This window comes from Leptonychotes weddellii, chromosome 5, assembly GCF_054177405.1.
Source record: "Leptonychotes weddellii isolate Sample4059 chromosome 5, ASM5417740v2, whole genome shotgun sequence".
In the NCBI taxonomy this organism is placed as follows: domain Eukaryota; kingdom Metazoa; phylum Chordata; class Mammalia; order Carnivora; family Phocidae; genus Leptonychotes; species Leptonychotes weddellii.
In genome coordinates, this window is record NC_138373.1 from 15,526,838 (window position 1) to 15,552,580 (window position 25,743).

Here is a 25,743-nt window from a genome sequence, read left to right on the forward strand (position 1 = left end):
GCCCAGGGACTAAGTGGCTGTTTCCAGAAGGGGAGAAGGAAGACGTAAACACCAGCTGTCCCCAAGTCAATTCATTATGTTTCTCACATTTTTCTTAAAGCCAGTTATTCAGACCCTCCTCCCAGCTAGGCATGTAACACAGCTTAAAAGCAGGATGGTGAGGGCCCTGCTGGTCGGGCTGGAGGAAGCAGGGTAGGAGCCCCACTCTTCTGATAGAGACCAGTGGCAGACTGGATGGTAGGGTCTGGAGCTGGGACTTCATTTGGAGAACCTGGGGGAAATAAAAGGGAACGAGACTGGGTGGGGACAGTGGACACTCCTCACCTTCCTGGCTCAAAGTACGGAGTGAGGGTGGGGCCGGTTTTCGTTTTCTTAAGTTTTATTTAAGTAATCTCTTCGCCCCAAACTCAGCGACCCCAAGATCAAGAGTCGCGTACTCCTCCATCTGAGCCAGCCAGGTGCCCCAAGTGGGGACCAGTTTTGATGAGGTGATTCAAACAAGTCCTTTATTGAGTCTTAAACAATAGACCCCTGTAAACACCTTAAACTGAGAACATGAGAAATAGGATCCCAACAACTTGTGTCCCTGGGGGTGCAAAGTCTTCTCTGAAGAAAGCTGCTTCTGAAGCTCTGCAGGCACCGACTGGGATGGGGGCTGTGGGTGCTGATCTGCTTTCTCCAAGTGGAAAGCCTCCTGGGAAAGGGGAGGAGCTCAGTTACTCTCTCCATCACTGCTGATGATGCCGCGCATATGTGACCAGTCTGGGGGTGGGGCACGGGGCTGCTCATCCTCTGAGCCCAAAGTCCGGCGGTATAGCTCCCCTGGGGCATCTGCTTCTCCTGAAGGGTTCCAAGCTGTGCGTCTGCGTGGCCGGCCTGGATAGAGGGGCAGAAAAAGCAGATCAGTTATCTGAGAAAATCTAAGCCCCGTCTCAGAGAGTGGGAGGAAACCCCTCACCTGAACCACTGATGATGTTGGTAAGGTCCAAGGAGGCCACCTCGGCCGCCTCCTCCCGCTGCTCCTTCAGGGCCCGGCACTTCTCTAAGGAAGGGTTACCTGGGGCAGAAGAGGCTGGTGATCCTCTCTTCCCCAGCCGCCCAGGCCCTCTCCTGGGGCCCCCAGGGCACATCCAGCCTCACCCTTCATGCCCAGGGCTTCCAGCTCTGCCCGGAGGACACTGAGGCGCTCCTTGTGTGAGCGGCAGGGGCCCAGCAGCTTCTTGTAGTTGCGATGGGCACCGCAGGCCCGAATGTAACGCTTTAGCCTCATGACAGCTGGGTGGTCCTCACCGCGGCGACCAGAGCCAGCCTGGCAAAGAAAGCAGCTGAAGGCCAAACCTTCTGCACTTGAGTCAGGGTCTCCCTCTTCCTTAAAGGTGGCCTCCCACCCCATTGTCCCCCCTCATCACCTTCCTGCCTTTAGGTTCCGGACTGCCATCTGTGGACGAGGAGGAGGAGCTTCGCGTCCTGCCTTTCCTGGAGCTCTTCTGGAAAGAGTGGTTCTCCTTCTCCGTCTTAGGGCTACCCCCTGCCTCACGGTCACTCACCTCCCTCTCTGAGTCGCTCGCCTCACCACTGATACTGCCCACTTTGGCTGTCTTTCCAGTGCCTTCAGTAGTTGGTTTCACCTTTCTCCAGCTGTCTTCCCCATCCTCGCTGCTTCCACTCTGCCTTTTCTCACCCTTCCATGGGGTCCTGTCCTTTCTCTTCCTCTGCACCAGGGGCTCTTCGTCTCCCCCGCTCTTATCCCCACTGCCTGCTTTTTCCTTTTCTTCCTCTCTGTCCCCTGACTCTCCCAGCAGTCTTGCTGCCCTGCTTTTCTGCTTACAGCTCCTCTCCTCCCAAGCTGACTTTTTCCCTCCATTGCCCCGGGCTCCAGCTTTCCAATTCTCCTCCTCTTCCTCTCTGTTGTCTTTCTTTTTGGCTAGGGTGTCCTCCTCACTGTCCTTTTCACTTTCCTGGTGGCTTTTAGCTCCTTTCTTTCCCACTGCCTTCTTTCTTGTCCTCTGGATAGGTTCCTCTTCACTGTCCTCACTCTCCTCCCTAGCCTGCTTCTTACTGGCTGAGGTTTTGCCTGGTGCCTGCTTATTCCTTGTCACAGGTTCCTTCCTAATCCTGCCTTTAGACTCCTCCTCCTCTTCCTCATCTTCCTCACTGCTCTCTTCCTTTGAGACCTCACTTGTTCTGGCCGAGCACTCTTCCTCTTCCTCACTGCTCTCCTTGGCCGCCAGCTTCTCTAATCCAGTCTTTGCAGTCAGGCCCCTCTGCTGTTCTTCCTCATCACTGCTCTCCTCAACTGCTTTCTCTGAGGCTTGCTTTGGACTCTCCCCCTCAGCTGGACTGACTTCTACCGCCGCCATCCCATTCTTTGCTTGGGGGCCAAAGCAGTCTGGACTGGAGGCTGCAGAGCTGGGCTCTGGAATGTGGAGAGAAAAGAAGGTCGGGATGGGTTCCTCCTGGCCCTTCTTCCCTCCACTTGGGGTTGGTTGCCTCTGACAGATGGAGGGAAGGGCAACAGGAAACACAGCTGTCAGTCAGTCCACCCCCTGCCTGGTTCCTGCCTCACTGGCCTCCTGCCCTCGTCTAATGCCTTGGGAGATCATGCACGCACAGTAAATACTTTTTGAATGCACCAACTATGCAGAAGGCACTAACCTGACTCCGAATTGAAACGGAACCTTTTCCTCACGGGGCCACTGCTGGGAGTGGGAGGCCCCTTTGCCTTCTTGGCAAGATCTAGCCTCTCTTCCCTGGCACCTGCTTCATCCACCTGTGTGTGCGCGAGAGGGCAAAACGTGTACCAAGTTTGCGTTCCCTACCCCCTCCCAGCCCCCTCCTCCTCAGCAACAAACCCCGCCTCGCGCCCACACCTGCACCTTCAGCAGCTCCTTCTCCACCAGTCGCTTCAGCGCCTGCTTCTCGTCGGGTTCCAGGTGGTCGCGGCCCGCGTGAGCCAAGAACCTCCGCCGCACGATGGAGTGCGTGAGCGTGCTGCGGAGACATGTGTCAAGACAGAGTCCACGTCCCGCCCCTGCCCTTTCTAACCCCAACTCCAGCCTCTAGTGCACCTGAGGTCCGGGCGGCCTCGGAAGAAGCTACGGATGAACTCCTGCATCTCGTTCTCCCGCGCCATTTTGCTCCACCTGGGATTGGTGGCTCCCGCCTTTTTTTCTCTTCGGCCTCCGTCACCGCGTTTGACAGGAGCTTGCGCACTCGCAGGGTCGCGGCGCCGTGAGAGGGACCGTTGGGGGTTGGTCGCGGGTCGCTTGGACCGAGAACTTTGCCGGACAAAACTTACTTGCCTCAGGTAGTTGGAGGGGTTCGCGGCTCCTCCCTTTTCTTAGGGTCAATCGTTTTTTAAAAATTCTCGTTAGAAACCGACTCGACGCCGGCAGCCTTCGGGTGTAATAACGTAATCAACCCGCGACACTGCCTCCGTCCGTGGTCACGGGCACTAGCTAGGCCGCAGTGATTTCGAAAAACAGATGAAAAAGGATATCCTCGCCTGAAGACTAGGAATCCCTGGGGGAAAGTCTTGTGGCTTGCGATTGCTAAGCACATCCAGAATCCGCAAAGGTATCTCCGGCGTCCGCCATCTTTATGACATCATCGCGTCGCTGCGACGCCATCTTCAGCGTAGCCCCTGGAAGCTACGTTCTTTTCCCGGTGTTCCTAAGAGGGCAGCCCTTGTGGTTAAGAGCCTTGGGCGCGGGGTACGCTGGGAGTTGTAGTCCCGGCGGACACAGCCTTACGGAGTCTCCGGAAGCAGAGGCGTGAGAGGCGGGGCTGTGCGCAGGCTCTGGGTAGCGGGACGGCCGACAACTGCGGGGCATTGCTCCTGGGGCAGGTCATGAACGGGCCGGCGGACGGCGAAGTGGACTACAAGAAGAAATACCGGAACCTGAAGCGGAAGCTCAAGTTCCTCATCTACGTGAGTGCAGGGGTGAGAGGTTGTGGGGGTTGAGGCCTGGCGCTGGTAGGACCTCAGTTTACCCACGTGTAAAGGGAACGGAGTCAACTGTCGCCGGGTTCCTGGCCCCTTTACGGATGACCGTTGGCTCAGCGTCCACCTTGCTTGTGATACAGGAACACGAGTGCTTCCAGGAGGAGCTGAGGAAGGCGCAGAGGAAGTTGCTGAAGGTGTCCCGGGATAAGAGGTGGGACACGGTGGGGGGAAGGGGGAATGTCTGCGGGTGGTGTGGCTCCTGTGGATCTACATTCGGACCCCATCCTTGGAATTGGGCCACAGATGCATGGCGCCTGGCTTGGGGCTGTTGCGAGGACCCCTTGGACCAGCTAGAGGGGACAGGGTCCAGGAGAACGTTGCTGAGATGGGAATAAACACTCTTGTTCTCCCCGCCTCTTCCTTTAGTTTCCTCCTAGACCGACTTCTGCAGTACGAGAACGTGGATGAAGATTCTTCTGGTGAGCAAGGTCATGAAATATTAGTGGAGGAAGTGGCTCCTGGCACTTCAGCAAGCTTCCTGGGCCCCTCATTATAGGCTGTGGAGGCTGATAAAACCTCCAGTGGTTCTTAAATCTGTTGCTTGCCCTTCACCTCTACCATTCTTTCACTCGAGTATTTATTGCTTTGCACAGGGGATACAGTGGAATTTGCGTTCTGGCTGGGGGTAACAGGAAAGCAAAGAAACTAGGATCTTAGATTTGAAAGGAATAAAATCAGGGCTGTATGGCAGTGATCGGAGTAGAGCAGGGGTTGATAAGCGTTTTCTGTAAAGGGCCAGATTAAAAATATTTCAGGCTTTGCAGAACTGTTGCAACTACCCAGTTCTACTGTTGTGGTGCAAAGGGAGCCATAGGTGATATGTAAATAAGTGAGCATGGAGGTGTTTCAATAAAACTTTATTTATGGATACTGAAACTTGAATTTCATGTGATTTTCACATGTCATGAGTAGTATTTTTCCTTTGAGTCCACCCCCGCCCAACATTTAAAAACGTAAAAGCTGTTCTTAGTTTGCAAACAACGCAAAAGCAGATGACAGACAGCGTCAGTAGAGCACTCCAGAAAAGCGTTTCTCGGGAAGGAATGTTTCAGCTGGGACCTAGGTAAGAAGCAGAAACCAATCTTGTGAAGATACAAGTGGGAGATTTCCAGGCAGAGGGAATGGCCAGTGCAGATGCCCTGAGGTGAGAAGGGACCAGGTTGTCTGCAGAGCAGAAGGGCTGAAGCAGTGTTTCCACACTTTGCTTTGAGCACTCCTTATCATGTCAGACCAAGGCCCCGCGGACATACTTGCTTATAAGACAACAAAATGAAACAGCATTAAAGGTCATCGTATATAATTTGTTCTGATGGTTTTTAGACTGGTTTTTTCTTTTTTTTAAAGATTTTATATTTATTTGACAGAGAGAGACACAGCGAGAGACAGAGCACAAGCAGGGGGAGTGGGAGAGGGAGAAGCAGGCTTCTGGCAGAGCAGGGAGCCCAATGCGGGGTTCGATCCCAGGACCCCGGGATCATGACCTGAGCCGAAGGCAGGCGCTTAACGACTGAGCCACCCAGGCGCCCCTAGACTGCTTTTTTCTTTACATTTTTTTTTTTTAAGATTTTATTTATTTATTCATGAGAGACAGAGAGAGAGAGAGGCAGAGGGAGAAGCAGGCTCCCAAGGAGCAGGGATCCCGATGCGGGACTCGATCCCAGGACCCTGAGATCATGATCTGAGCTGAAGGCAGAGGCTTAACCATCTGAGCCACCCAGGTGCCCCACTTTTTTTTTTTTTTTTTTTAACTTAATGCTGGTTGCAAACCACTAAGTTGACTTCATGACCCACTAATAGGTTGAGACCCACAGTTTGAAAAAGTGCTAAGGTGGGCATTTGTGGTCCTATTCCAACGTGGGGTCCTCATATATGTCATATACGATCACCTTTCCCCATGGTGCCTTTAAACACTGGTCTGGAGTGGGGTCAGCAGACAACAGTCAGTTAGGCTACTTGCTTTCGTAAATAATGTTTTATTGGAACACACAATGGTCATTATTTTATATATGATGGGATGGTAGGTGATGGATAAGGTCAGAGAAATAGGCAGGAGCCAGCTCATGTGGGTCAAGGCAAACCATTTGGCTTTTCATCCTGCTTCTCATTGCCTGCCTGTTCCTTCCCTGAGGTCTTCCAGGTAACTTCCTGTTTGAGGGGAACTTCAGGACAGGAGCCATGAGAAAAAACAGCATGTTCATGGTCAGAGTGGGATAAATCTTGAGGAGGGAGAACCAGAGACATAAGCCGCCACTCGTATCCTGGAAAAGCCCACCGTCTGGTCAGGGAGACACCCACACATGACACATCTTAGCACAACGTGAGGCGAGCCCTGACAAGTGAGAGTGGAGAGTTTTGGGGAGAGCCAGCAATTAACTGAGCCTGAGGGATTCTGGAAGACTTCTCAGAGAGGTGGTGTTTAATTTTGCCTCTTAAAGGATCTGAGTAGAGAAACTGGGGACAGCCTATATCCCGGGTATCAGTTATTTGTCAAATGAGCTATGGGCCTTCTAAGTAGAAGTGCAGAACTGGGAAATAAATTTCTTTTTAGAGGAAATGATGTGAAGGAAGAGTACGGTTCAGTCAGGAGACCAGAAAGGTAGGTTGAGACCAGATTAAGAAGCACTCCAGATGTTCACAGGCAGGAGGGGATGTCACCAGGAAGGCTGGGATCAGCTTTCCAGATGGATCATTCTGGAGCTGGCGTGGACAGTGGGTGGCAGGAGAGGTGAGATTGCTGAGCCAGTGATTTTGATGTGGTGGCCTGAGCTGGTGGTCGTTGGGATGGGGAGCAGTGGATAAAGACAGGAGAGATGTGAAGGGTAGCAGGACCCTGGACCTGGGGAGTGGAACAGAGGCAGGAGTTGAAGGCAGCTTAGGAGGCTCATAAAGGAGAGTGGCAGAAGATGGTGAACGAGTCAGAGATGGGGGTTCAAGTCCCAGCTCCACACCTTATTCTGTGAGCCTTGATGACCTCATCTGGAAGGAGGACATGATGCCCTCACCTTCCTCCTTGGATGGTTATGAGCACAGGGAGCGGGGGTGAACTTTTCAGAGCCTAGCACACAGTTAAGTGCTTGACAGTTGTGTTACGAGGGAGGAGTCCAGGCAGGAAGTCAGTTGTAAAGGACATTTTAGGAAGCTGTGGGCCTCCCCCAAAGAGCACGTATGTGCCAACTGGGGAGTCAGATTCCCTGGGGCCCTTCCATAGAGTTGAGATTGCACCTCTCTGGGGTAGGCTGGAGCCCCCCACCCTCCCTCTGACCAGCCCTACCCCCTCACAGACTCTGATGCCACTGCATCTTCAGATAACAGCGAGACAGAGGGAACACCCAAGTTGTCGGACACGCCAGCCCCCAAGAGGTGGGAAGAAGCCATCGTTCTTCTCTGGGGGTGGGGGTGGGTGGGGGCACCTGGGCCTCCTAGCTGCCTCTGACACACAACCCCCGTACTTTCTCCAGGAAGAGAAGCCCTCCACTGGGGGGTGCCCCCTCCCCCTCCAGCCTCTCCCTGCCTCCTTCAACGGGGTTTCCCCTTCAGGCCTCCACGGCCCCCTCCCCGTACCTGAGCTCGGTGAGTTGCGGTCAAGGGTGGGAAGCGGTAACTGAGCCGCCTGGGAGTAAGGTGGGCATTGTTGGGCAGACGGGCCTCAGGGGGAGGCCAGCCCAACTCTGGGGACATCTGTCTGGGTGTGGCAGCAAGCGTCCGTTGGAGGGGTGTGAGTTGGGGCTGCCCACTTCTCTCTGGTGTAGGAATGGGGGACAGGCGTGACTGAGGAGAGCAGAGCTCAGGACATAGTCCTGCTGCTGTCCCCTCCCCTTCTGTTCTCAGGAGCCACACTCATCACCACCTCTTGTTTTTCCATTCCTCCTCCTGTTTGCGTTTCTTCCCTCCCCGCCCACCCCATCCACTCCATTTCCCATCTCCATCCCCTCACTCCCGCCTGCAGCTGGCTTCCCCCCCCTACCCCCCATTCCCTTCTGACTACCTGGCCCTGCAGCTGCCCGAGCCCAGCCCCCTGAGGCCCAAGCGGGAGAAACGGCCCCGCCTGCCCCGGAAACTCAAGGTACCCTGATTGGGGGATGTTAGGGAGGGGCCAGAACGGCAGGAGGACCGCCATCTGAGGGAGGCTCAAGATGGGCTGGGGCCTGTCCGAGAACTTCCAAGGATTGATTTGGGGCTGCTGGGGGCCCAACCTAGGGCTAGGCGCTGAGGGGTGGGTCAGAGATGTCCTGGCCCACAGACTTGATGTGGAGAAAAATGAGGGCAGGACCCGCCTTGGGGCACTCAGAGCGAAGACTCGTGGGGACCAGGCTCATCGTTCACAGGTGGCCTGTGATGCCGGGCAGCCCCAGAGGACGGGCAGAGTTGTGGGATCTGGAGTCGAGTCAAGACTGCACCAGTTAGAAACCATGTGACCTTGAGCAGGTCTCTCTGACCGTCTAGGCCTCTTCTGCACGCGTAAATGAGTGCTCAAACCACATGTAGAATGAGTGTTCCTGGGGCACCTGCTGTGTACCAGGCACTGTCCGAGGTGCTGCCGGTGCGATAGCGAACAGAACAGACAAAAATCCCCGCCTTCACGAAGCTCCCATTCTAGCAAGAGAGGTGGAAAACAGACAAGATAAGTAGGTGCCAGCGCCGAGAAATGGGGCCAGGTAGAGCGGGTGGGAAGCTCCAGAGTAGAGAGGGGCTGGTATTGTGGGGTGGGTGGTCTGGGACATTGTTTGGTCAGAGGCTTAAAAGAAATGAGAAGCGAGCATGTGGCTCTCTGAACAGGTGTTTCAGGGAGAGCCAGCAGTGCAGAGGCCCCCAGCAGGAAGGAGGCCAGTGTGGTCGGAGGCAAGGGAGGGGTGGTGGGTGGTGGTGAGCAGGTCAGAGAAATAACCAGGGGGCAGGATGGTGGAGCGCCCTCTCGGTGTCGCAGAGACTCGCTTGTACTGTGAATGAAATGGGGAGCCGTTGCAGGAGGTCGGGCTGAGGGGAGTCTGCTCTGTTTTATGGAACTCACAGCTGTGTGGAGAACAGACCAGGGAGGCGCTGGGTCAGGATGCAAGTGGGGAGACCCCCGAGGAGGCTTCTGCAGTAAAGCAGGGTATAGAGCCGCCAAAAAGTGGCTGACGCATCGATTTCAAAGATGGAGCCATGGGAAGACCAGCGCGGGCTGTGGGAAAGAGCGGAGCCCAGAGGCAGCTCCAGGGTTTGGGGCCCGAGCAACTGAAGAAGAGGGGTAGCCTCCCTCTGAGCCCGGGAGGCCCGGGAGGAGCAGCTGTGGGAGGGAAGACGAGGAGTTGGGACATGCTGAATACTGTCTGGAAAGGCCAGCGAGATACAGGAGGCCGCCAGCCTGGGGCTCGTGGGGTGCACTGAAGTCCTCAGCGTGGAGGTGGGTGTGATTGTTGGGGGAGAACATGGCTGGAGAGGGGAAGAGAGAGGCCTGCGCGCTGAGCCCCAGGAGAGAGTAGGGCCCAGGAGGCACAGTGCCCTTCCAGCTCCGAGTCAGGGTGGAACTGGGACTAGACAGGACAGCTTTCAAAGTGGGTAGACGGGGGCCAGAGGCGAAATGGGAGGTCACCGTTCGTGGTGGCTAGGAGTGCTGGTTCGGGGTTCAAATCCCAGCTCTGCCTCTTACCCTCCATGTGACCTTGGCCCCACACTCTCCGCGGCAGGCTTTTGCTTCTGGCCTGTAGGGTGGGATGGTGCGGAAGGCCAGGGGCAGTGAAGCCTGGAGCTGATGGGTGGAGGCGTGGCACGCGTGTGGCATTGCGGCGTGAGGCTGAGGTGCTGGGTCCTGACGGAGAGGTGACGGGGAGCTGAGTTGTGGCCATCGAGGAGAGAGGAGGTTGGTTGAGAGACGGGCCCAGATCAGTTGCTGTGGTGGAGGAGGGGGTAAATCAGGGAAGGCCTCAAAGAAGAGGTAACATCTGAGCCCAGGAGAGGTGAGATTTGGAAACTGCAGGCTCAGCAAGAGTGGAAGGAGGACAGGGATGTGGCAGAAGTATTGTTTGAGCTGACGCAGGAGGGAGAAGGGAGAAGGACAGTGGACAGAAACATAGGGTGAGGGGGGATCACAGAGGTCTGGGTGCCCAGGGCCAGGAGGTCCTTGTAAAGGGGTGGGCGTCACTGAAGTTTCTGGGTGGCTTGATCTGAGGAGACAAAGGACAGCCGTGAAAACAGGAGCAGGTCAGTTAAGGGCCTGGGCCCGTCAGATGGAGTGGGTTTGAGTCCTCCACACACTTTCCCGTGTGACCTTGGGCAAGTCATTTCACTTTCTGAGCCTCCGCTTTCTTCTCTGTTTGGTGGGGTCAGTGTGGAATAAAGTGAGTTTAGGGAGAGAAAACACATAGCCCAGTGCCTGGTCCCTAGTAAGCTGTGGATAAACAAGAGCTGCTCTTGGTCACACAGAGGCCATTGAGGAAGGCCAGGAAGGGGTGGGACGTAAGGACTAGGGTGGGGGTCCAAAGGTGGCAGCCAGAGGAGGGGGGCTGTCCTCATGGAGCTGGGCCTCTTGTCTGTCACCAGTCCTGGCCAACTCCTGTACCCTGAGGCACTGACGGGGAGGTAAAGGCCAACTCTGGCCCTCCACCACCCCAAGGACAGCAGTGGGGCTGGGGGCTCCTGGAGAGGCAGCCGGTAGGCCATGAGGGCGGAAGGTGTGAAAGCAGGCCCTGGGGGCCGCTGTAGAGACACACGTAAGCGCTTCCTGCCGCCGCCACCCGGCGTACAGGACCTGCCCAGCGGGGACCCAGCAGGCCTGTGCCTCGGAGTCTTCATTTGCAAGTCTCAGATTCCTCCTCTGGCCCGTGACCTCCCCTCCCTTCCAGGGTGGTCGGAATGGTCGTTAATGGCAGTCACCTGGCACGTAGCAGGTGCTGTTTGGGCCCACAGAGCTCTCTGGTGGGGTGGAGGGGGGGAGTCCTGGCAGGGGGCGGGGGCTGGAGGGTTGGGCAGGACAGAGGCCACGTCCCAGCCTCAGAGGACAAAGCAAGACTTTTGATGGCTAGAAAAGGACACTCCAGGTGGAGGGGCTGGCCTGTTGTCGGGCGCAGCTTCCCGCCTGTCCCTTGAGTGGGGGAATGACGTGCTCAGGTCTGTGTTTTAGAGAGCTCACTCTGGCTGCAGTGTGGAAGAGCTGACTCTGGGAGAGGCTGAAGGCAGGGAGTCCAGTTAGGAGGCTGGTACTGTAGCCCAGGTGAGCTGCCGGGATCCCAAGACAGAAGAGGTAGAAGCCTCACCCAGCGGGGGGGCGAAGGCCTAGGACAGCGTCCAGCTCACCAGTGAGTCCCGAAGTAGGAGGGAGAGGCCGGTGCCGGCAGCTGGGGTCCGAGGTGCCCAGAGGCAGGCAGGCTGGCACTGCGGGCTGGCTCTGACCAGCTCTAAGTGCTGTCACGGGGCAGCCAAGGGGCCTCCCTGGAGAGGGCGGGGCCCAGCCTTCCCCTCCTGGTTTCCTGGGAGACTCCCTCCCCACCACCACCACCACCCTCATTACCGCTTCCATCACCACCTCTCACCTGCAGGCACTTGCTGGGGTGAGATTCAAGGGGCTGAGGTGAGGCAGGCCCCCCCCACTCTGATTCCGGCATTGGCTGGCCGGGCTGTGTCCACTGCCCCTGGCATGAGCCTTCGCCCCCCTCCCCTGTCCCCCCAGAACTGCCTTAAGAGGCCCCCGCCAGCCTTCTGGAGGTCCAGTGCCTCCCTGACCAGCCCTCCGTGTGTTTCTTCCCCCTGCTGCAGATGGCGGTGGGCCCCCCCGACTGCCCTGTGGGAGGGCCGCTGACCTTCCCAGGCCGGGGCTCTGGGGCCGGGGTGGGGGCAGCCCTGGCCCCACTGCCCCCACCCAAGATGCCTCCTCCCACGATCCTGAGCGCCGTCCCTCGGCAGATGTTCAGCGACGCGGGCAGCGGGGACGATGCCCTGGACGGGGATGATGACCTGGTGATCGACATCCCAGAGTGACCCCCTCTCTGGCCGAGCCCCCGCCCTGTGCCCGACGCCAGCACACACGAGCCCCCAGCTTCCGCAGAGACGTTTATTGACGCCCAGTTGCCATGCCGCGGCCACTGACACGATCAGAAGAGGCGTAAACATGCACGGATGTCCCCCGGGAGGTGGGTCCCCGCGGGGGTGGGGGTGGGGGGGAGGGCAGAGGCTCTGCCCTCCCATCCTGGCCCCATCCAGGGGACAGTTCTTTAAATGAGTGGCCGGGAGCATCTGCCACCTCTGGGAGAGGCAGAGAGCCTGTGGTGGCCCCCCCATTTAAAAGGGCAGCTGTACAGGGCTAGGTTGGTTCGTTGGTTTTTAAGGAAGATTCTGTATTAAAGGAGTGGCTCTTTTTTTTGTTTTTGTTTTTTGTCCTTCTCTTTTTTGGAGACATTCCCCTCCTCCGAACCCCCCTGAATCCGACCTCCTCCCTGTGGGCCGAGGGGGACGGGGCAGCCTGGAGGGGCAGGAGAGAGGCGCGGCAGCCCCCTGTGGGCGGGCCCGGGCTGGGTGTTTGCATATCTGTGTGGGAGCAAGTCAGGCAGGAGGAAGATTGCATATGTGAATATAGATGTCCACGGCCCCTCACGAGAGGACAGACCCACGGTCACGCAGACTCTCACAAAATAAGACAGGTAGTGGGGGGCGGGGCATCCACCCCGTGTAAACATGCAACACACTCGTGCGGAGGTTGGGTCCTGGCCCCGCGGGGCCCGTGCGGGGCAGCTGCCACCTGCTCAGGCTGAGGGCAGGGCCCCGGCGGCGGGGGGCAGCTCGCTGGTCAGGGTGTGCCAGCGCTCCAGGGCTGTGTCTGGCTGCTGCAGGCAGTCACTCCAGTGCTTCCGGGCCTCGTCCCGGGCCCCAGGCCCCAGGGACACGCCACCTGGGGGGCAGCAAGAGGCCGGCACTGTCAGGGCCCATCTCCGCTGGCCTGCCCCCTGCCCAGCCCCCCATCATCGGCCCCACCCAGCAGCCTTGTCCCCTCACCGATGAAGTCGTTGGATTTGCCGATGTCGTAGTCCCACACTGTGACTTCCAGAGTCTTGGTGGCCAGAGCAGAGAGCTCCATCTCGTAGAAGAAGTCCTGGGGCAGGGCAGGCCACAGCTTCCGTGAGGCCTCGGCCCCAGCTCCCCCCCACCCCCGGCTTGATTTCTGGGCCCTGCCCCGCTTACCTCATTAAATTCCGGATTGAGAGTCTTCTTCTTCACACACGTTTTATGCTTGGATTTCTTATCCACGTCAGGCCTCAGGTACCTGCAGAGGAGGGCGGGGCGGTCAGGGACGCATCAGGCCGCAGAGGAGGTCAGGCCCCCAGGGGAGGGAAGGGCAGGCTCACGTCTTGACGTAGGGGTCGGAGTAGCCGTTGACGTCCATGGCAGCCAGGTGGGCGCAGCGCACGATGCCCACCAGCAGCCCCCGGCGCCGAGAGCTGTAGCTGAGACTCAGCAGGATGCGCCCGCGCTCTTCCAGCAGCCCGGGCCCCTGCTCGGCCTGCTCCAGCTGTGGGGGGGACTCGGGGGTCAGCCCGCATCCCCGCCACCTCCCACCCACACGGGCGCGGTCCCTGTGGGGTACCTCACCTCCTTCAGGTAACAGGAGATGCCCCTCAGTGCCACTGACATGGAGGAGGGTGAAGCCAGCTGAGGGGACGGAGAGAAGGTTCTGGAAACCTGGCCTCCCCAGGGTCGCCGCCCCACCCAGCACCACCCCCCGCCCCACCCCTACACAGACCGGGACCTGGCGCTCAAGGCAGATGTTAAAATGTTTCTTCTGTGAAGGCTTGAGGCGGCGGAGGGGTACTCGGATCTCCCCAATGAATTCATTGTGGCTCAGCTTGTCCTCGTCACAGACGGAGATCCTGGCGGGGAACCGCAGGGTCAGGGCCCCCGGCGTACCTGAGCCTGCTCCGGTGGGGAGAAAGGTCCTCCAACCGAACGCGGGGCACCTGAAGCCAGTCCCAGCTCTGCCCTACTCTACGCCTCACCTGTCTCACGGGCTGTGTGGTGCCCTGTCCCGCTGCCCCGGCCACCCCCGGTCCATAGGGACCTGCGCAGCTACTTCAGGAAGCCCTCACAAATCCTGAGGACCGCCACCCTCCACTGCCTCCATTCAGAGCCTGGGGACGGGATCCAACTGAACAACGTGCCCAGAGCAGGCATTGGTGGGTGTGGGTCCCAGACTCCGTGTGCAAGGGCTGGAAGCGCCTTGAGGAGCCTTGGGCAGTTGGGCGAGGATCCCACGCCTCCTCTGGCACTCCTGTCCTTGTCTGCCTGGAGCAGGGAACCAGCCTGGGAGAGACACGGGAGCCCAGCGATTAAGAAATGACAGCTTTTAGGGGCGCCTGGGTGGCTCAGTCAGTTAAGCGTCTGCCTTCGGCTCCGGTGGTGATCCCAGGGTCCTGGGATCGAACCCCGCGTCGGGCTCCCTGCTCCGCAGGGAGTCCGCTTCTCCCTCTCCCCCTGCTTGTGTGTACGCTCTCTCCCTCTCTGACAAAATCTTTAAGAAATGATTGCTTTTAGGGGCGCCTGGGTGGCTCAGTTGGTTAGGCGACTGCCTTCGGCTCAGGTCATGATCCTGGAGTCCGGGATCGAGTCCCTCATCAGGCTCCCTGCTCAGCAGGGAGTCTGCTTCTCCCTCTGACCCTCCTCCCTCTCATGTTCTCTGTCTCTCATTCTCTCTCTCACAAATAAATAAAATCTTAAAAAAAAAAAAAAAAAAAGAAATGATTGCTTTTAGTTCCGTTCGTCCCCTTCTGCAGCTCCCTGCGCTTCCTTCTGTCCTGACACTCCTGAGGAGCTGTCCTGGAGGGCTGTTCATTTCCTACCTCTGCCACCTACTAGCTACCTGTGTGACCTTGGCCAAGTCACTCAAGCTCCCTATGCCTCAATTCCCATCTATAAAATGGAGATAGGAGCACCCACCTCCTACAACTATCAGGATCAAGGGAAATAAATGTAAAGTTGCATAACCCAGAGCTGGGCACCAGTGCACACTCGGCTACTCAGGCCTAATGCGCTCACATCTGAAAGATGGGCCAGCCTTCCCGGTGTCTGCCTCTGTCCCCCCCGCCCCCACCGCCCCGATCCCCAGTCAGCCTCACAGCCAGCAGAATGATCTCCAAAACCCAAGGCTGACCATGCCCCCGCCCCAGTGCCAACCCTGCCCCGGCTTCCCCATTGCCAAGAACACAGCTAAAGGCCTCACAAGCCTGGGCTGTGCTGCCCTTCAGTCGGGCCAGGGACTACAGTCCCCACAGCCCCACCTCCTGGGATGATGGAGCAAGTTCCCTGTCCCTGAAGACTTCACTCCTTAGCACGGGATGTTAGGAGGGCACAGGCATGAGGATGGGCAGACCTCTGCTACATAGGTCTGACTTGTCGGGGGCTTTGGGGAGGGCGCTCGGCAACCAGGGAAAGCTTCCAGGAGGAGGCACAGCGGGGAGCACTTTCCATGGAAGAGACACAACAGGCAGAGGTCAGGAGTCTTGAAGCTGACCAGCAGTAGGAGGAGATATTTGGAGGGCAGGAATGCCGGGGAAACATTTTGGCCTGCTGCCGAAGGGGGATGGGGAGCCAGTGATTGTTCCTGAGCATCTGAGAGGGGCTTAATGGGAGGCAGATCAACCAACCAAAGAAGGTGGCAATGACAGCTCCCAGAGGAGGTGCTGAGCTGGAATCCTCGGTAACAGGGGGAATGGAGCCCTCACCTGAGCACCTTGTGGGTGATGTCCTCATCCGTGATCCCACTGTACGTCAGATCCTCATTCCACACGGGATTCAGCGTGTTCCTCTGAGTCTTAGTTTTTAGCTTATTGGCCTGAGGTGTGGGGACGAAGGTTCTCAGTCCACGTCCCCCAGACCCACGGAGGCTGAAGGCATGGGAAGTTTGGGGACAGACCCACAAGCCGGCTCAGGCTGGGGGAGGGAAGAGGCCGTTACCTTGCAGGCCCCAGGCAGCAGGTGTAGCTTGACATAGGGGTCGGCCAGGCCATTGAAATCCATGGGCTTGAGGCCCTGCAGGGGAGGGGAGGGAAGAGGGCTGCAAGCTCCCAGCCCTGCCTCCCTCCCTCCCGCTGCAGAGTGGATCCTCGGGGTGTGGAGAGTCAAGAAGAAGGGTGCCGGGGGATAGGGGTCGGGGGGAGGAGGAGGGGTCCAACCTGGGGACCTGGAAACAGGCAAACGGGGCCAGGGCTTGGGAGGCCGGGAGTACCCACCTTGGCCCTGAGGATACTGCAGTGCAGAGTGCAGGAGGCCTGGTCGTAGAGAAGGTCAAACTCCAGCATGCCCAGGGCGGCTGGAGAAGAGGAAAGACCAGCGTGAGGCAGTGTGTAAGGACAGGTGTGTGTGTGAGAGACCCGTGGGCAGGCTGGGGAAGGTGCGCGTGCCTGGGCATCTGGCGGCCTGCGGGGGGGGGGGGTGCGCGCGAGCATCTGGGTCCCCGGCTGGGCCGCAACTGGGGCTGTGTGGGTGGTTGAGTGTCTCAGCAGAAATATTGAATATTGAGCCTTTCGGAAACTGTCTGTAATCTCCACGCTGACTGCAGCCCTGGAGGCAGAGCCCGCCTCCCCCAACACGCCCAGCAGGGCCCCAGCCCCTTTCCACAGCCCAGAAGCACCCCCCCTCAACCCCCAGACTCACTGGTATCATCCGAGTCATAGCTGTCCACCTCCGCTCCATCCTCGGGCGTGGTGGCCCCAAGGAGGGCTGCAGGCGGGGCCAGGGCCAGGGGTGCCAGGCGGGCAGGGGCCTCCCTGAAATCCCTGCCCCCGCCTTCAGGTCCTGGTCCCCGGCGGGGAAAGTAGTCAGAGATCTGCCGGATGGGCCGGATGGGCCCAGGACACACGTTGATGGCCATGTGCTCCTGGATGTTGATGGTCATGCGGTCGCCCCTGCGGCCCCTCATGCAGCACCCTTGGCTGCAGGAGGGAGGTCCAAGAGAGCGTGAGCCCCAGGCGGCAACCTCCCCAGTTGGTGGGGCCCTCCCTGGCTTCCCTTCCCAGGTGTGGAGGGAGAGGGTGGCCTGGGCCAGCTGGTGGGCAGGCAGGAGGCCTGAGCCCTCCAGACCCCCAGCTTCGCTGCACTGGGGCTGGGCTGCCAGCCCACTCCCCCAGATAGGTCCTGGCTCCACCTCGGCCATGCCCACATACCTTTGGACAGTCCTGATGCCATCTTCCCAGCTCCTGCCCCTCATCCTGGGATGCCGTCTGCCCCTGGGCCCTGCCTACCTCTGAAGCAGCCCTGCAGGCCCCCTCTGCCTCTCCTAGGCTCTGTCCATCCCTCTGCACCAGGGGCCTGTCTGGGCCGGGTGTCACCCACCCCTCTAGGCTTTCATGGCCCGCTGTCCCTTCATTCAGCCCCAGGATCGGCCTGCCTACCTGCGTGCCTGGTCCCCCCTACCCTGCAGCCCCCCGCGGGGGACCCCCGCCTCGGACGCCTCCTCCTGAGACTGGCTCTCCAAGAGGAGCCAGAAATTGCAGCCTCCAGGGAGCTAAGCACGCCGTGGCCTCACAGGCTACCACACACGCGCTCCCTCACCCTCACGCCCCCGGCGGCCCAGCCCTCTGCACCTGTGTCTGTGCCTCCAACAGGTGCCCAAGCCCTGGGCGGGGGGGCGGCAGGTACAGGCTGGGCGGTGGCGGCCGGCGACTCCCTCGGCGGCCAGCGAGAAGAGCGCGGAGTCCGGCGGTGAGAGCCGAGAGGGAGGGAGGGAGAGCCGGAGAAAGTGCGGGGAGGAGGGGGTGAGCGAGGTGGAGGCGAGGAAGCAGCCGGCGCAGGCGGCGGGGGGGCGGGGAGGGGCGGCCGGAGGCTGGGGAGGGGGCGGGACTCTCCCGCCCGCGCCCGCCGGGCACAGGCCGGGGCGCACGCGAGTGCACACCACACGCACACACACACACACCCACGGGCACTCCCGCGCACACGCCTGCGCCCACGTGCGCACGCTCGCACACATGCACTAACCCACCGCGGAGAACTTCGCCGGCACACACTCGCAGACACACGGGCTCCCTGCGCCACCGGGAACCAGCGGCGAGAACTGCCCGGTGTTCCCCAACTCCCCGGAGACCCCGGGCCCCCGCCCCTGCCCCCGCGCCGAGCCCGCGGCGCCGGCCTCCCCGGCCGTGTCCTCGCCTCCCTCCCGGGTCTGCGGCGCCGGACCACCCGCCTGGTTGCCATGGCGACGCCTGCTCCTCCTCCTCCCCCGCCCCCCGCGCATCCTCACGCCCCTCCCCCACGGAGAGAGCGCGGGGGGAGGGAGTAGGCTGGCGGGCCCTCCCCTCCCCAGATCCGTAAGGGCGGGGCTTAGAGATCCGCAGTGACCCCGGGGTGGGCAGGTGCCGGGGATCTGGTCGGCCCGCTCTCGCTGGCCTGGGATCTGGGGGTCTCCGAGCCGGGCCCGGGAACCTCACAGTCTGAGGGAGGCGACAGGTCCGAGGCTGTGGCTTCCCCCCCACCTCCCCACGCCTCTTCTCTGTAGCCGTTCAGGCGTCTCTCCTGTGGCCCAACTCAGCCCCCAAGGGCCGGGGTCCCCTCCTTCACCCCACCCCCTGCCATCTCCAGTTCTGTCCGCCAGGTGGGGAAGGGCGTCGGGCTTCCTTCTGAACGCCCCGGAGCCTTGCAGTCCAGTCCCTCACCAGTGTGCCATTTCCCACCCGAAACCCTGCCATCTGCCTGTCAAACTCCAGCCTTGGACCTTTGCTCTTCTTTGCCCCAAACCCGCCGTCCCCCCAAAACAGAGTCCTCACAGTGGCCTTTAAGGCCCTTCGGCCCAAGACCATGTCTTCTCCGAAACGTGGCTGTCTGGCAGGAACGTTACTTGCGGTTCCTAGAACACACCTGGATCTCCGAGGCCTCTGGACCTTTGCTCACAGGACCCCCCTGGCCTGGAAGAGCTTCCCTTCCTTCGGGAGTCATCCTGGGTCACCTCTTCCTAGCAGTCTTCCTAGAGTATCCCCACCCCACCCCCTAGCTTCCAATGGGCTACCTTAGGCTCCGTTCTACCCCCTGTTTACATTTCTGTCTCCCCCACCACCAGGGAGTGCCATGGAGGCTCCCTCAAGCTGGGCCTAGCCCTCAGTTGGCACCCCGAAGTATTGTGATTTAAAAGTAAGAGAAGTGTGGTTGCACAATAATGTGAATGTACTTAACACTACTGAACCGTATGTTTGCAAATGGTTAAGATAGAAATACTATGTGTATTTTTTTAAAATACACGATTTTTTTTAAAAAAGAGAGAGAAATGCAAAGTCAAACCACACTGAGATAGCACTTATCACCTACCAGATGACAAAACTCAAAGCATCTGTTAACACACAATGTGTACAACGCTGTGGGTAAATGGGCACCATCTCTGCGGAGGCCATTCTGATGGTGGATACCAAGATGACAAATACACAGACTCTTTGACCCAGAAATTCTACTTCTAGGATTTTATCCTACAGATATGCTGGCCCATGAGCAAAATAATCAAAGTTCAGGGTTCTTTAACGCAGCATGTTTGCAATGACAAAAGACAGGAAACAACCTAAATGTCCACGAGCAGGGGATCAGTTCAATCAGTTCTGACACAATTTCAAACGGTGAAAGAGTATGCAGCCACAACAAAGAAAGAGGCCCTTGTACTTGTATGCACACACTTGTTCAGAGCCGTCTTCCCAATCGCAGCTTCACCTAAAAAAGTAAGGCGCAGAACAGTATGAATGGAATGGGGAGAAAGGAGTTTATATGTGTCCGGGTTTTTTTTTGTGCATAACTTATCCTTGGAAGGCTGCCCAAGAAAGTGGTAACTACATCAAGCTCTGAGGAGATTGCTGGAGGGTAGGGTAGGGCAAGAATAGGAAAGTCTTATTTTCTATGCTTTTGTACCCTTTGGATTTTGTACCATTCGCCTCTGTTCCCTATTCAAAAGAATACATTAAAATAATATCTATTTAAAAGCAACCGTCAGGTTTCCTTTGGGGCTATCCAGGATAAGAGAGGAGGCAGGATCAAGGGAGACCCCCATCCAGGACTAGAGCTGGTGGGTTTGGCAAGAGGCAGACGTGGGCCTGCGGGGAATGGGGGGAGCAAGCTGGCCAAGAAGTCCTGCCCTCCTCTGCTGCTGCCTGCCGGGGGCTTAGCTCAGGCCCAGCAGCACGGCTCCAGAAAGCCTTGTTGGGGCAAGGTGAGGATGAAGTGGGAGCTCGAGCCAGTTGTGGGGCAAATGGCAGACAGTGCTGAGCGCTGGCTTGTGGAAAGGTTTTTATCCATCCATTTGGCTAATAAATATTTATTGGACACCTACTATATGCTTTGGTGCAAGTCTGTGACCAAGATCAGTGATCTCTAGCTCCAGGGCCTTGTAGGGGAAAGAGACAGATACACAGACAATTCCGATGCAGTGATAGGATAGGGCATGATCCGAAGGCCATGGGAGTTGCCCTCCTGTGCCAAGTGTGGTCTCAACTGAGACTCGGAAGATAGGAGAAGTTAGCCAGTTCACGGGTGGGGGGCAAGGTGTCCTAGGCACAGGTGTGTGCAAAGACTGGAGTGTGCTGAGCGAGGGGGGCCGTGTTAAGAACTGAGGTGGGTGGGTGGATGGGGCTGGGCAAGAGGCTTGCAGCTCAGGGTGAGGTGTTCATAATCACACAGGCACCAGGGGAAGCCATTGGAGGGTTTTAAGTCATGGAGGGCTGAGCGTTCTTCTCTCTGTTCTCCTCGAGGGAGGAGTGAACAGAGAGAAGTCCCCCGGTCCACAGGCTGTCGAAATACCAGGGGAGGAATGGGGTTGACTTGAAAGAGTGGCAGCAATGGAGCTGCCAGGGAGGCGGATGGATTTGAGATTTATGTTGGAAATTGAGCCAACAGGTCTTGATGACGGCTCTGTCAGGAGACAGAGAGGAAGAGCGTTGGGATGACTCCTGGGTGTTGGTGTGGAGCAGAGCATCTCAAGGAATGGTGAGACCCCTTTGCGGCGAAGGAAAGCAGGAGCTCAGTTTGGGATAGGAGAACCAAGAGCTCCATTTGGGATCTACTGAGTTGGAGATGGTTTTGGACATAAAGAGACACGAAGCAGGAAGCTGGGTAGAGGAGTCTGGAGCTCAGAGGAGAGGACTAGGCTTGAAATATACATTTGTGAGTCACCAGCATATAGATGGTATTTAAAGCCATGAGACTGAATGAGATCACCTAGGGAGAGAGAATATAGACAGAAAAGAGAAGGTCCAAGGCTGAGCTGGCTGGAGAAGGGGGGGACCCTGAAAATGGGCGAGCATGGCTCCCACGCCAAGAGGCAGGGGCATGTGCGCGCTGCTGCGAGACAGACGGACTGAGCAGAAGTAACCATTAGATTTGGCAAGTTAAGAGGTCATTGGTAGACTTGGCAAAAGTGGCTTCAGTGGAGCAGTGAGGACGAAGCTAGGTCGTTAAAGGTGAGGGAGCAGAGACAGCAAGTGTAGACAGCCCCTTAGGGGTTATCTGTCTATAATGATGTGCATCCAAGAGTTCTTTCCCCTGTGATCCCTGAGGGCAGAGACCGTGCCCTGGTGATTTCTCTCTAAGCCATAAATGGAGCCTGGCACAGAGCAGGGGCTCAATGCATGTACTTAATGATTGGATGAATAAATGAATGAGAAGTCACTGCGTGTGTCAAAGGAGCCTTTTCTGGGGGACAGGGCAGCTGCATCCTTTTGGGGCGAGTGAGGAAATGGCAAGATCCACTCCAACGGCTAAAGGCTCTGGACCCCTTCCCGCGGCTAAACGGTGGCAGCAGCCTCAGACAGGCCTGGGCTGGGAACCCTGGCCCGGGGTCAGGAGCCGGACTCCTAGCTGCTCCTCACGTGCCTGACTTCGGCTAAGTCACTTCCTCTTTCCCAGAAGAGAGAAGTGTAGGGGATAGGGGCCCACAGGAGGTCCCGTAGATGTTAGTCTGTCTCCTTTCCCCTCATTTTCTCCTCCCTGAGCTTTACCGTTTAGGAAATAGAAGCTGAGCAGGGCAAGGACCTCCCCAGGGGCTACTGTGAGGACGCTTGAGAGGGTAGCCCCTGAGGGCAAGAAAGAGGAGGGGTGGGGACCCAGGGGAGGAGGGCGCCTCCATCATAGGACAGAGGACCTCCCAACATGCCACAGACACATGCCTGATTTGGGGGAAGTCACAGAACCGGGACTGCCGGAGACTCTTGAACAGGCATCTGTGTAATCAAACCAAGAAGACCCTGAACTGTCCTTGGGCTTGGGTGGGGCGGGACACATCTGTGACAGACAGGCCCTCCTGCCAATCAGAGGAGAGCTAACTCTTGGAGGTCCGCAGGATTGACAGTGGTTGTTGGGAAGGGACAAATAGAGAAAAGCAGGGATTGGAAATGGGAAATGGGATGGCCCTTGGGGGAGCCCACCCGGAGAGAGGAGCCTGCGAGGGCGCTGTGGGTGACCAAGAGACAGGCCTCGAGATGGGCGGGGCCTTTCCTCTGACAATCCCCGTGCCTGCCGTTCCCGCAGCGGTACCTTTTCCTGCAGCACCTGCGGGAAGAGGCGGGAGGAGGGCTTGGAGGAGCGGGAGCGGTGCCCTCGCGGGTGGGAGGGAAACAGGCACCCGTGAGCACTGCTGCCACCTAGTGGGAAGCGCCTGTTATTTCTCCCGGCTCCCAACCCCAGGGTCGTCCTCAGCTGAGCACTAAGGGACGTGAATTTGGGGACCCAAAGCAGGGGGGAGCCTCAGAGAGGAAAATGCACAGCCCTGGGAAGTGTGCGTCGCCCACATTACTTTGCCCCTCTGCGCCTTGGTTCCCTTGTCTGTGTAATGAGGACAGGCTAGCTGTGATGGGTAAGGGAGGCCATGCAGAGAGTGGATTCCGGGGGTAACTGGAGGTGTTTCTCCCTGCCCCCCACCCCAGGAAAGACCGTGTTGCTCTACAAAGGCAGCTCTCCTTAGTCCCAGCTTCCAGCAAGCTTGCCCCCAAGTCCTTCCTATTTCTAAATGTTGGCGCTGCCCCTATTACTGTTTTATCATTGACATCACCCCAATCAAAGGATGAAGGCCCTGGGGGAGATGAGGGGGTGGTCCCAAAGTGTCCTCTTCTGACGTGGGGACTTGGGGGGAAGTTCCCAGCTCCCAGCACTTTCTCTCTCCCCTCACTCCAGGGCTTATGCTCACGATGGCCCCAGGCTGTGACATCACAGAGCCCCCACCCCTGTCACAGGAGTGGAAGGGTCATGAGGCTGTGGCAGTGGGCGCGGGCATGGGTGTGGCTGGTTGGGCTGGGGGCCGTAGAAACAGGTGGGAAGCTGTCCTGGCAGCGGTGGGGAGGAGAAGTCTTGGGGTGAAGGGTCAATCTGCCTTAGGAGCTGGGAGGCCAAGCAAGGGCCTGCCTCTCCCTGCCCGTCTCTCCCCCCCACCCCCCCACCCCACATCCAGCAGGGGCCTTCGCATGGAGATCTCAGTTGATCCTTAAGATGTTCCTGGAACAAAATCAAACCCCTTCCCAGCCACACTAAGGCTGTGTGGCCTGGCAGGGTCCTGGGTCAGCCACAGCCTCCTGGGGTAGAGGGCAGGGGTCTGCTTGATTCTTGACATAGACTTTGCTCCCTAGCACCCAGCCGGGAGCGGGCCAGCACCTCGGTCCGGGGAGCAGGGTCTCTGCTCTTCATAGACAGACCCGACTTCTTTGATTACCCAGACTCAGACCAAGCCAGGCTCCTGGCTGTGGCCCAGTTTATTGGAGAGAAACCTGTCATCTTTGTTAACTCAGGTATGAACCCACTTGAGAAGGGGCCTCCTTCCTTGCCAGGGCCTGGAGAAGAGCTGCCCTTGGCCCTTCCATTGGAGAGGAGGCAGGATCCCCATCTTCCCCTCCTTGTCTAACAGGATCCAACTCCGAGTTCTTCCATCACATCCTGGTGGGCGCTCTGGTAGTAGCCTTCCTCTTCCTCCTTTACCAGTTCTGCACACACATGTAAGGCCCCCCTTTCCCGGGTCCCTCCCACCTCAGCCTGCCTTGGGAGAGGCTGAAGGACCCAAAAGCCTAAGGAGGCAGGGTGTGGCCTCCCACTTCTGATCTCATATCCCATAGGAGCTGCCAGAAAGGGGCCTGAGGAGCCGGACAAGGGCCCTGGACTCTGCCCTCAGTGCCCAAACCCGCCCTCCTCTCCTGCTGAGGAATAAAAGTCTGCTTTTTTCTTGCCTGACTGCTTGGATAACCAGGCAGGGGGTCCTGCCCCATCCCGGGGTCCTGGGGCCATCTGTGCTTTCTACCCCCAGACCCCCACCCTTCCCCGCACCAAAGAACTGGGTGAAGAGGGCCTTGGTGGCGTTCACGCAGATCAGATCGTCTTTATTAGCGGTCTGGAAAGCACCTCCCAGGGTCCCCTGACCCCAGACTGGAGGAAGCCTTGAGAGGTCTGTAGCACCAGGGACATGCCGGGGCCCGAGGGCAAGATGTGCAGCCTAGTGGGGAAGGGACGGGGTGCCCCCTCACCTGCCCCCGGGATTGCTCAGCACTGGGAAGGTTGGGGGTAGCAGCCACCTCCCTCCCCCCACCCCCACAGACTAGTATGGATTTGGGCGAATAAATAAAATAAATAAGATCCCTCAGGCTGGCCTCCCTGAGAGAGAGGAGCAGTGGAGGCAGCTAGCCCCAAGCAAGGCCTGCGGGGGCGGGGGGGGGAGGGTTAGTTAGGGTATCCCCTCCCTCTCAGATGGTGCGGAACCGAGGGGAGTCTGCAGCAGGGGAACAGGCTGGGATGGCCTTGGCAGCAGGGCCTCCCCCACATCCTCGGAGTCCTGGTCCCCTTGAGTCAGTTTCCCCATGGCCGTCTAGCCCTCAGTGGATGGGAAGTGATGCCCCCTTCCTCTGTCCTTTGCATCCCCAGGGCCCCAGGGTTGGTGATGGGAGAAGGGGTGCGCAGGAAGGGGTTCGCTACCTTCAGCTCAGGCACTGCTGGGAGAAGAGGCACCCCCTCCCTGCCTTTCACCGGCTCCCTGCCCCTCAGCCCGGGAGCAGAGATGTCCCGCCCCTTTGCAGTGCACCTGTTGTCGGTCCTGGGGCCGCCAGGGCAAGAGGGCCCTGGCTCCCACCTCCTGCCGGGCAGCCCCAGAGCCCCGTCCCCAAGGTATGGGGAGGGGGGGGGTGGAGGGTCCCCCGGCCCCACCCTCAGTCCTGGGTCTGACAAGGAGAGGGCGGCGTGGAGCCCCGGGGCCGGAAGAGGCGGCAGGCCCCGCGGCAGATGAGGAAGAACCAGTAGAGCTGGGGGGCCAGGAGCAGCGCGGCGCCCAGGTTGACGTGGGCCGGGATGGCGAGGGGCACGGCGAGCAGCGGCAGGCCGGCGTGGCGCCCGTAGGCCCAGTACAGGTAGGGGAAGAGCAGCACCCGGCAGCAGAGGAAGCTGATCAGCATCAGGGCCCCGTTCACCTTGTGCAGCAGAGTGTGCTGTCGCTTGTACTGCGGTGGGTGGGCGGGGCGGTCAGAGGGCAGGGGGGCGGGGCGCAGAGCAGGGTGGGGGCGGGCAACTCCGACGCCCCTCCCCTCCGCGGCCCCCTGCGCCCCGCCTCCCCTGACCCGGGCCCGGCCCGCTAAAGAATCCCTGAAGGGGGCGCCTGGGTGGCTCAGTTGGTTGGGCGACTGCCTTCGGCTCAGGTCATGATCCTGGAGTCCCTGGATCGAGTCCCGCATCGGGCTCCCTGCTCGGCAGGGAGTCTGCTTCTCCCTCTGACCCTCCTCCCTCTCATGCTCTCTGTCTCTCATTCTCTCTCTCTCAAATAAATAAATAAAATCTTTAAAAAAAAAAAA

The 25,743-nt window shown here is 58.8% G+C and overlaps 5 protein-coding genes across 10 annotated transcripts in view; 2 read left to right on the top strand and 3 right to left on the bottom strand.

The window, feature by feature from the left end:
• Positions 1-489: 489 nt before the first annotated feature.
• HIRIP3 (HIRA interacting protein 3) lies at positions 490-3,280 on the bottom strand. Of its 2 annotated transcripts, none has more exons than XM_031021485.2 (7): positions 3,069-3,280; positions 2,877-2,991; positions 2,656-2,770; positions 1,410-2,416; positions 1,141-1,309; positions 959-1,057; positions 490-876 (listed from the first exon to the last, which is right to left on the bottom strand). In XM_031021485.2, the coding sequence occupies exons 1-7, from the start codon at positions 3,131-3,133 to the stop codon at positions 713-715; spliced, it is 1,734 nt and encodes a 577-aa protein (XP_030877345.1). In that variant the 5' UTR covers positions 3,134-3,280; the 3' UTR covers positions 490-712. The 2 variants fall into 2 exon arrangements, with proteins under 2 accessions (XP_030877345.1, XP_030877344.1); XM_031021484.2 differs by having other exon boundaries at positions 2,871-2,991.
• A 516-nt stretch (positions 3,281-3,796) lies between these two features.
• Positions 3,797-12,344, top strand: INO80E (INO80 complex subunit E). 4 transcript variants are annotated; one of them, XM_081819762.1, is made up of 8 exons: positions 3,797-3,931; positions 4,087-4,157; positions 4,373-4,425; positions 7,288-7,366; positions 7,465-7,576; positions 7,953-8,069; positions 11,106-11,195; positions 11,738-11,876. In XM_081819762.1, the coding sequence occupies exons 1-7, from the start codon at positions 3,851-3,853 to the stop codon at positions 11,172-11,174; spliced, it is 582 nt and encodes a 193-aa protein (XP_081675888.1). In that variant the 5' UTR covers positions 3,797-3,850; the 3' UTR covers positions 11,175-11,195; positions 11,738-11,876. The 4 variants fall into 4 exon arrangements, with proteins under 4 accessions (XP_081675888.1, XP_081675884.1, XP_081675885.1 ...); XM_081819758.1 differs by lacking the exon at positions 11,106-11,195 and having other exon boundaries at positions 11,738-12,344; XM_081819759.1 differs by lacking the exon at positions 11,106-11,195 and having other exon boundaries at positions 8,004-8,069; positions 11,738-12,344.
• A 145-nt stretch (positions 12,345-12,489) lies between these two features.
• DOC2A (double C2 domain alpha) lies at positions 12,490-17,751 on the bottom strand. Of its 2 annotated transcripts, none has more exons than XM_081819752.1 (11): positions 17,551-17,751; positions 16,622-16,899; positions 16,198-16,277; positions 15,923-15,997; positions 15,691-15,800; positions 13,716-13,842; positions 13,565-13,624; positions 13,321-13,484; positions 13,157-13,238; positions 12,971-13,067; positions 12,490-12,866 (listed from the first exon to the last, which is right to left on the bottom strand). In XM_081819752.1, the coding sequence occupies exons 2-11, from the start codon at positions 16,884-16,886 to the stop codon at positions 12,721-12,723; spliced, it is 1,206 nt and encodes a 401-aa protein (XP_081675878.1). In that variant the 5' UTR covers positions 16,887-16,899; positions 17,551-17,751; the 3' UTR covers positions 12,490-12,720. The 2 variants fall into 2 exon arrangements, with proteins under 2 accessions (XP_081675878.1, XP_081675879.1); XM_081819753.1 differs by lacking the exon at positions 17,551-17,751 and adding an exon at positions 17,359-17,492.
• Positions 17,752-23,170: 5,419 nt separating this feature from the next.
• FIMP1 (fertilization-influencing membrane protein 1) lies at positions 23,171-23,914 on the top strand. The gene is made up of 3 exons (XM_006733976.1): positions 23,171-23,234; positions 23,548-23,706; positions 23,823-23,914. The coding sequence occupies exons 1-3, from the start codon at positions 23,171-23,173 to the stop codon at positions 23,912-23,914; spliced, it is 315 nt and encodes a 104-aa protein (XP_006734039.1).
• A 348-nt stretch (positions 23,915-24,262) lies between these two features.
• Positions 24,263-25,743, bottom strand: part of TLCD3B (TLC domain containing 3B) — a 7,413-nt gene continuing 5,932 nt past the window's right edge. The window contains exon 5 of the mRNA XM_081819763.1: positions 24,263-25,395. Within this exon, the coding sequence (XP_081675889.1) occupies positions 25,108-25,395 (288 nt within the window). The 3' untranslated portion in view covers positions 24,263-25,107. The remainder of the gene's footprint in view (positions 25,396-25,743) is intronic.

Excerpts from the sequence above, each read along its gene's own strand:
- HIRIP3 (XM_031021484.2), bottom strand. The coding sequence starts at position 3,133 with ATGGCGCGGGAGAACGAGATGCAGGAGTTCATCCGTAGCTTCTTCCGA. Across the intron at positions 2,771-2,870 it reads AGGAGCTGCTGAAGGTGCAG|GTGGATGAAGCAGGTGCCAG; the intron begins GTGTGGGCGCGA and ends GCGCACACACAG. Across the intron at positions 877-958 it reads CAACATCATCAGTGGTTCAG|GCCGGCCACGCAGACGCACA; the intron begins GTGAGGGGTTTC and ends CCCTCTATCCAG.
- INO80E (XM_081819758.1), top strand. The coding sequence starts at position 3,851 with ATGAACGGGCCGGCGGACGGCGAAGTGGACTACAAGAAGAAATACCGG. Across the intron at positions 4,158-4,372 it reads AAGGTGTCCCGGGATAAGAG|TTTCCTCCTAGACCGACTTC; the intron begins GTGGGACACGGT and ends CTCTTCCTTTAG. Across the intron at positions 8,070-11,737 it reads GCCTGCCCCGGAAACTCAAG|ATGGCGGTGGGCCCCCCCGA; the intron begins GTACCCTGATTG and ends CCCCTGCTGCAG.
- DOC2A (XM_081819752.1), bottom strand. The coding sequence starts at position 16,886 with ATGAGGGGCCGCAGGGGCGACCGCATGACCATCAACATCCAGGAGCAC. Across the intron at positions 16,278-16,621 it reads CTATGACTCGGATGATACCA|CCGCCCTGGGCATGCTGGAG; the intron begins GTGAGTCTGGGG and ends CCTCTTCTCCAG. Across the intron at positions 13,239-13,320 it reads TCCGACCCCTACGTCAAGAC|GTACCTGAGGCCTGACGTGG; the intron begins GTGAGCCTGCCC and ends CCTCCTCTGCAG.
- FIMP1 (XM_006733976.1), top strand. The coding sequence starts at position 23,171 with ATGAGGCTGTGGCAGTGGGCGCGGGCATGGGTGTGGCTGGTTGGGCTG. Across the intron at positions 23,235-23,547 it reads GCTGGGGGCCGTAGAAACAG|CACCCAGCCGGGAGCGGGCC; the intron begins GTGGGAAGCTGT and ends TTTGCTCCCTAG. Across the intron at positions 23,707-23,822 it reads TGTCATCTTTGTTAACTCAG|GATCCAACTCCGAGTTCTTC; the intron begins GTATGAACCCAC and ends CTTGTCTAACAG.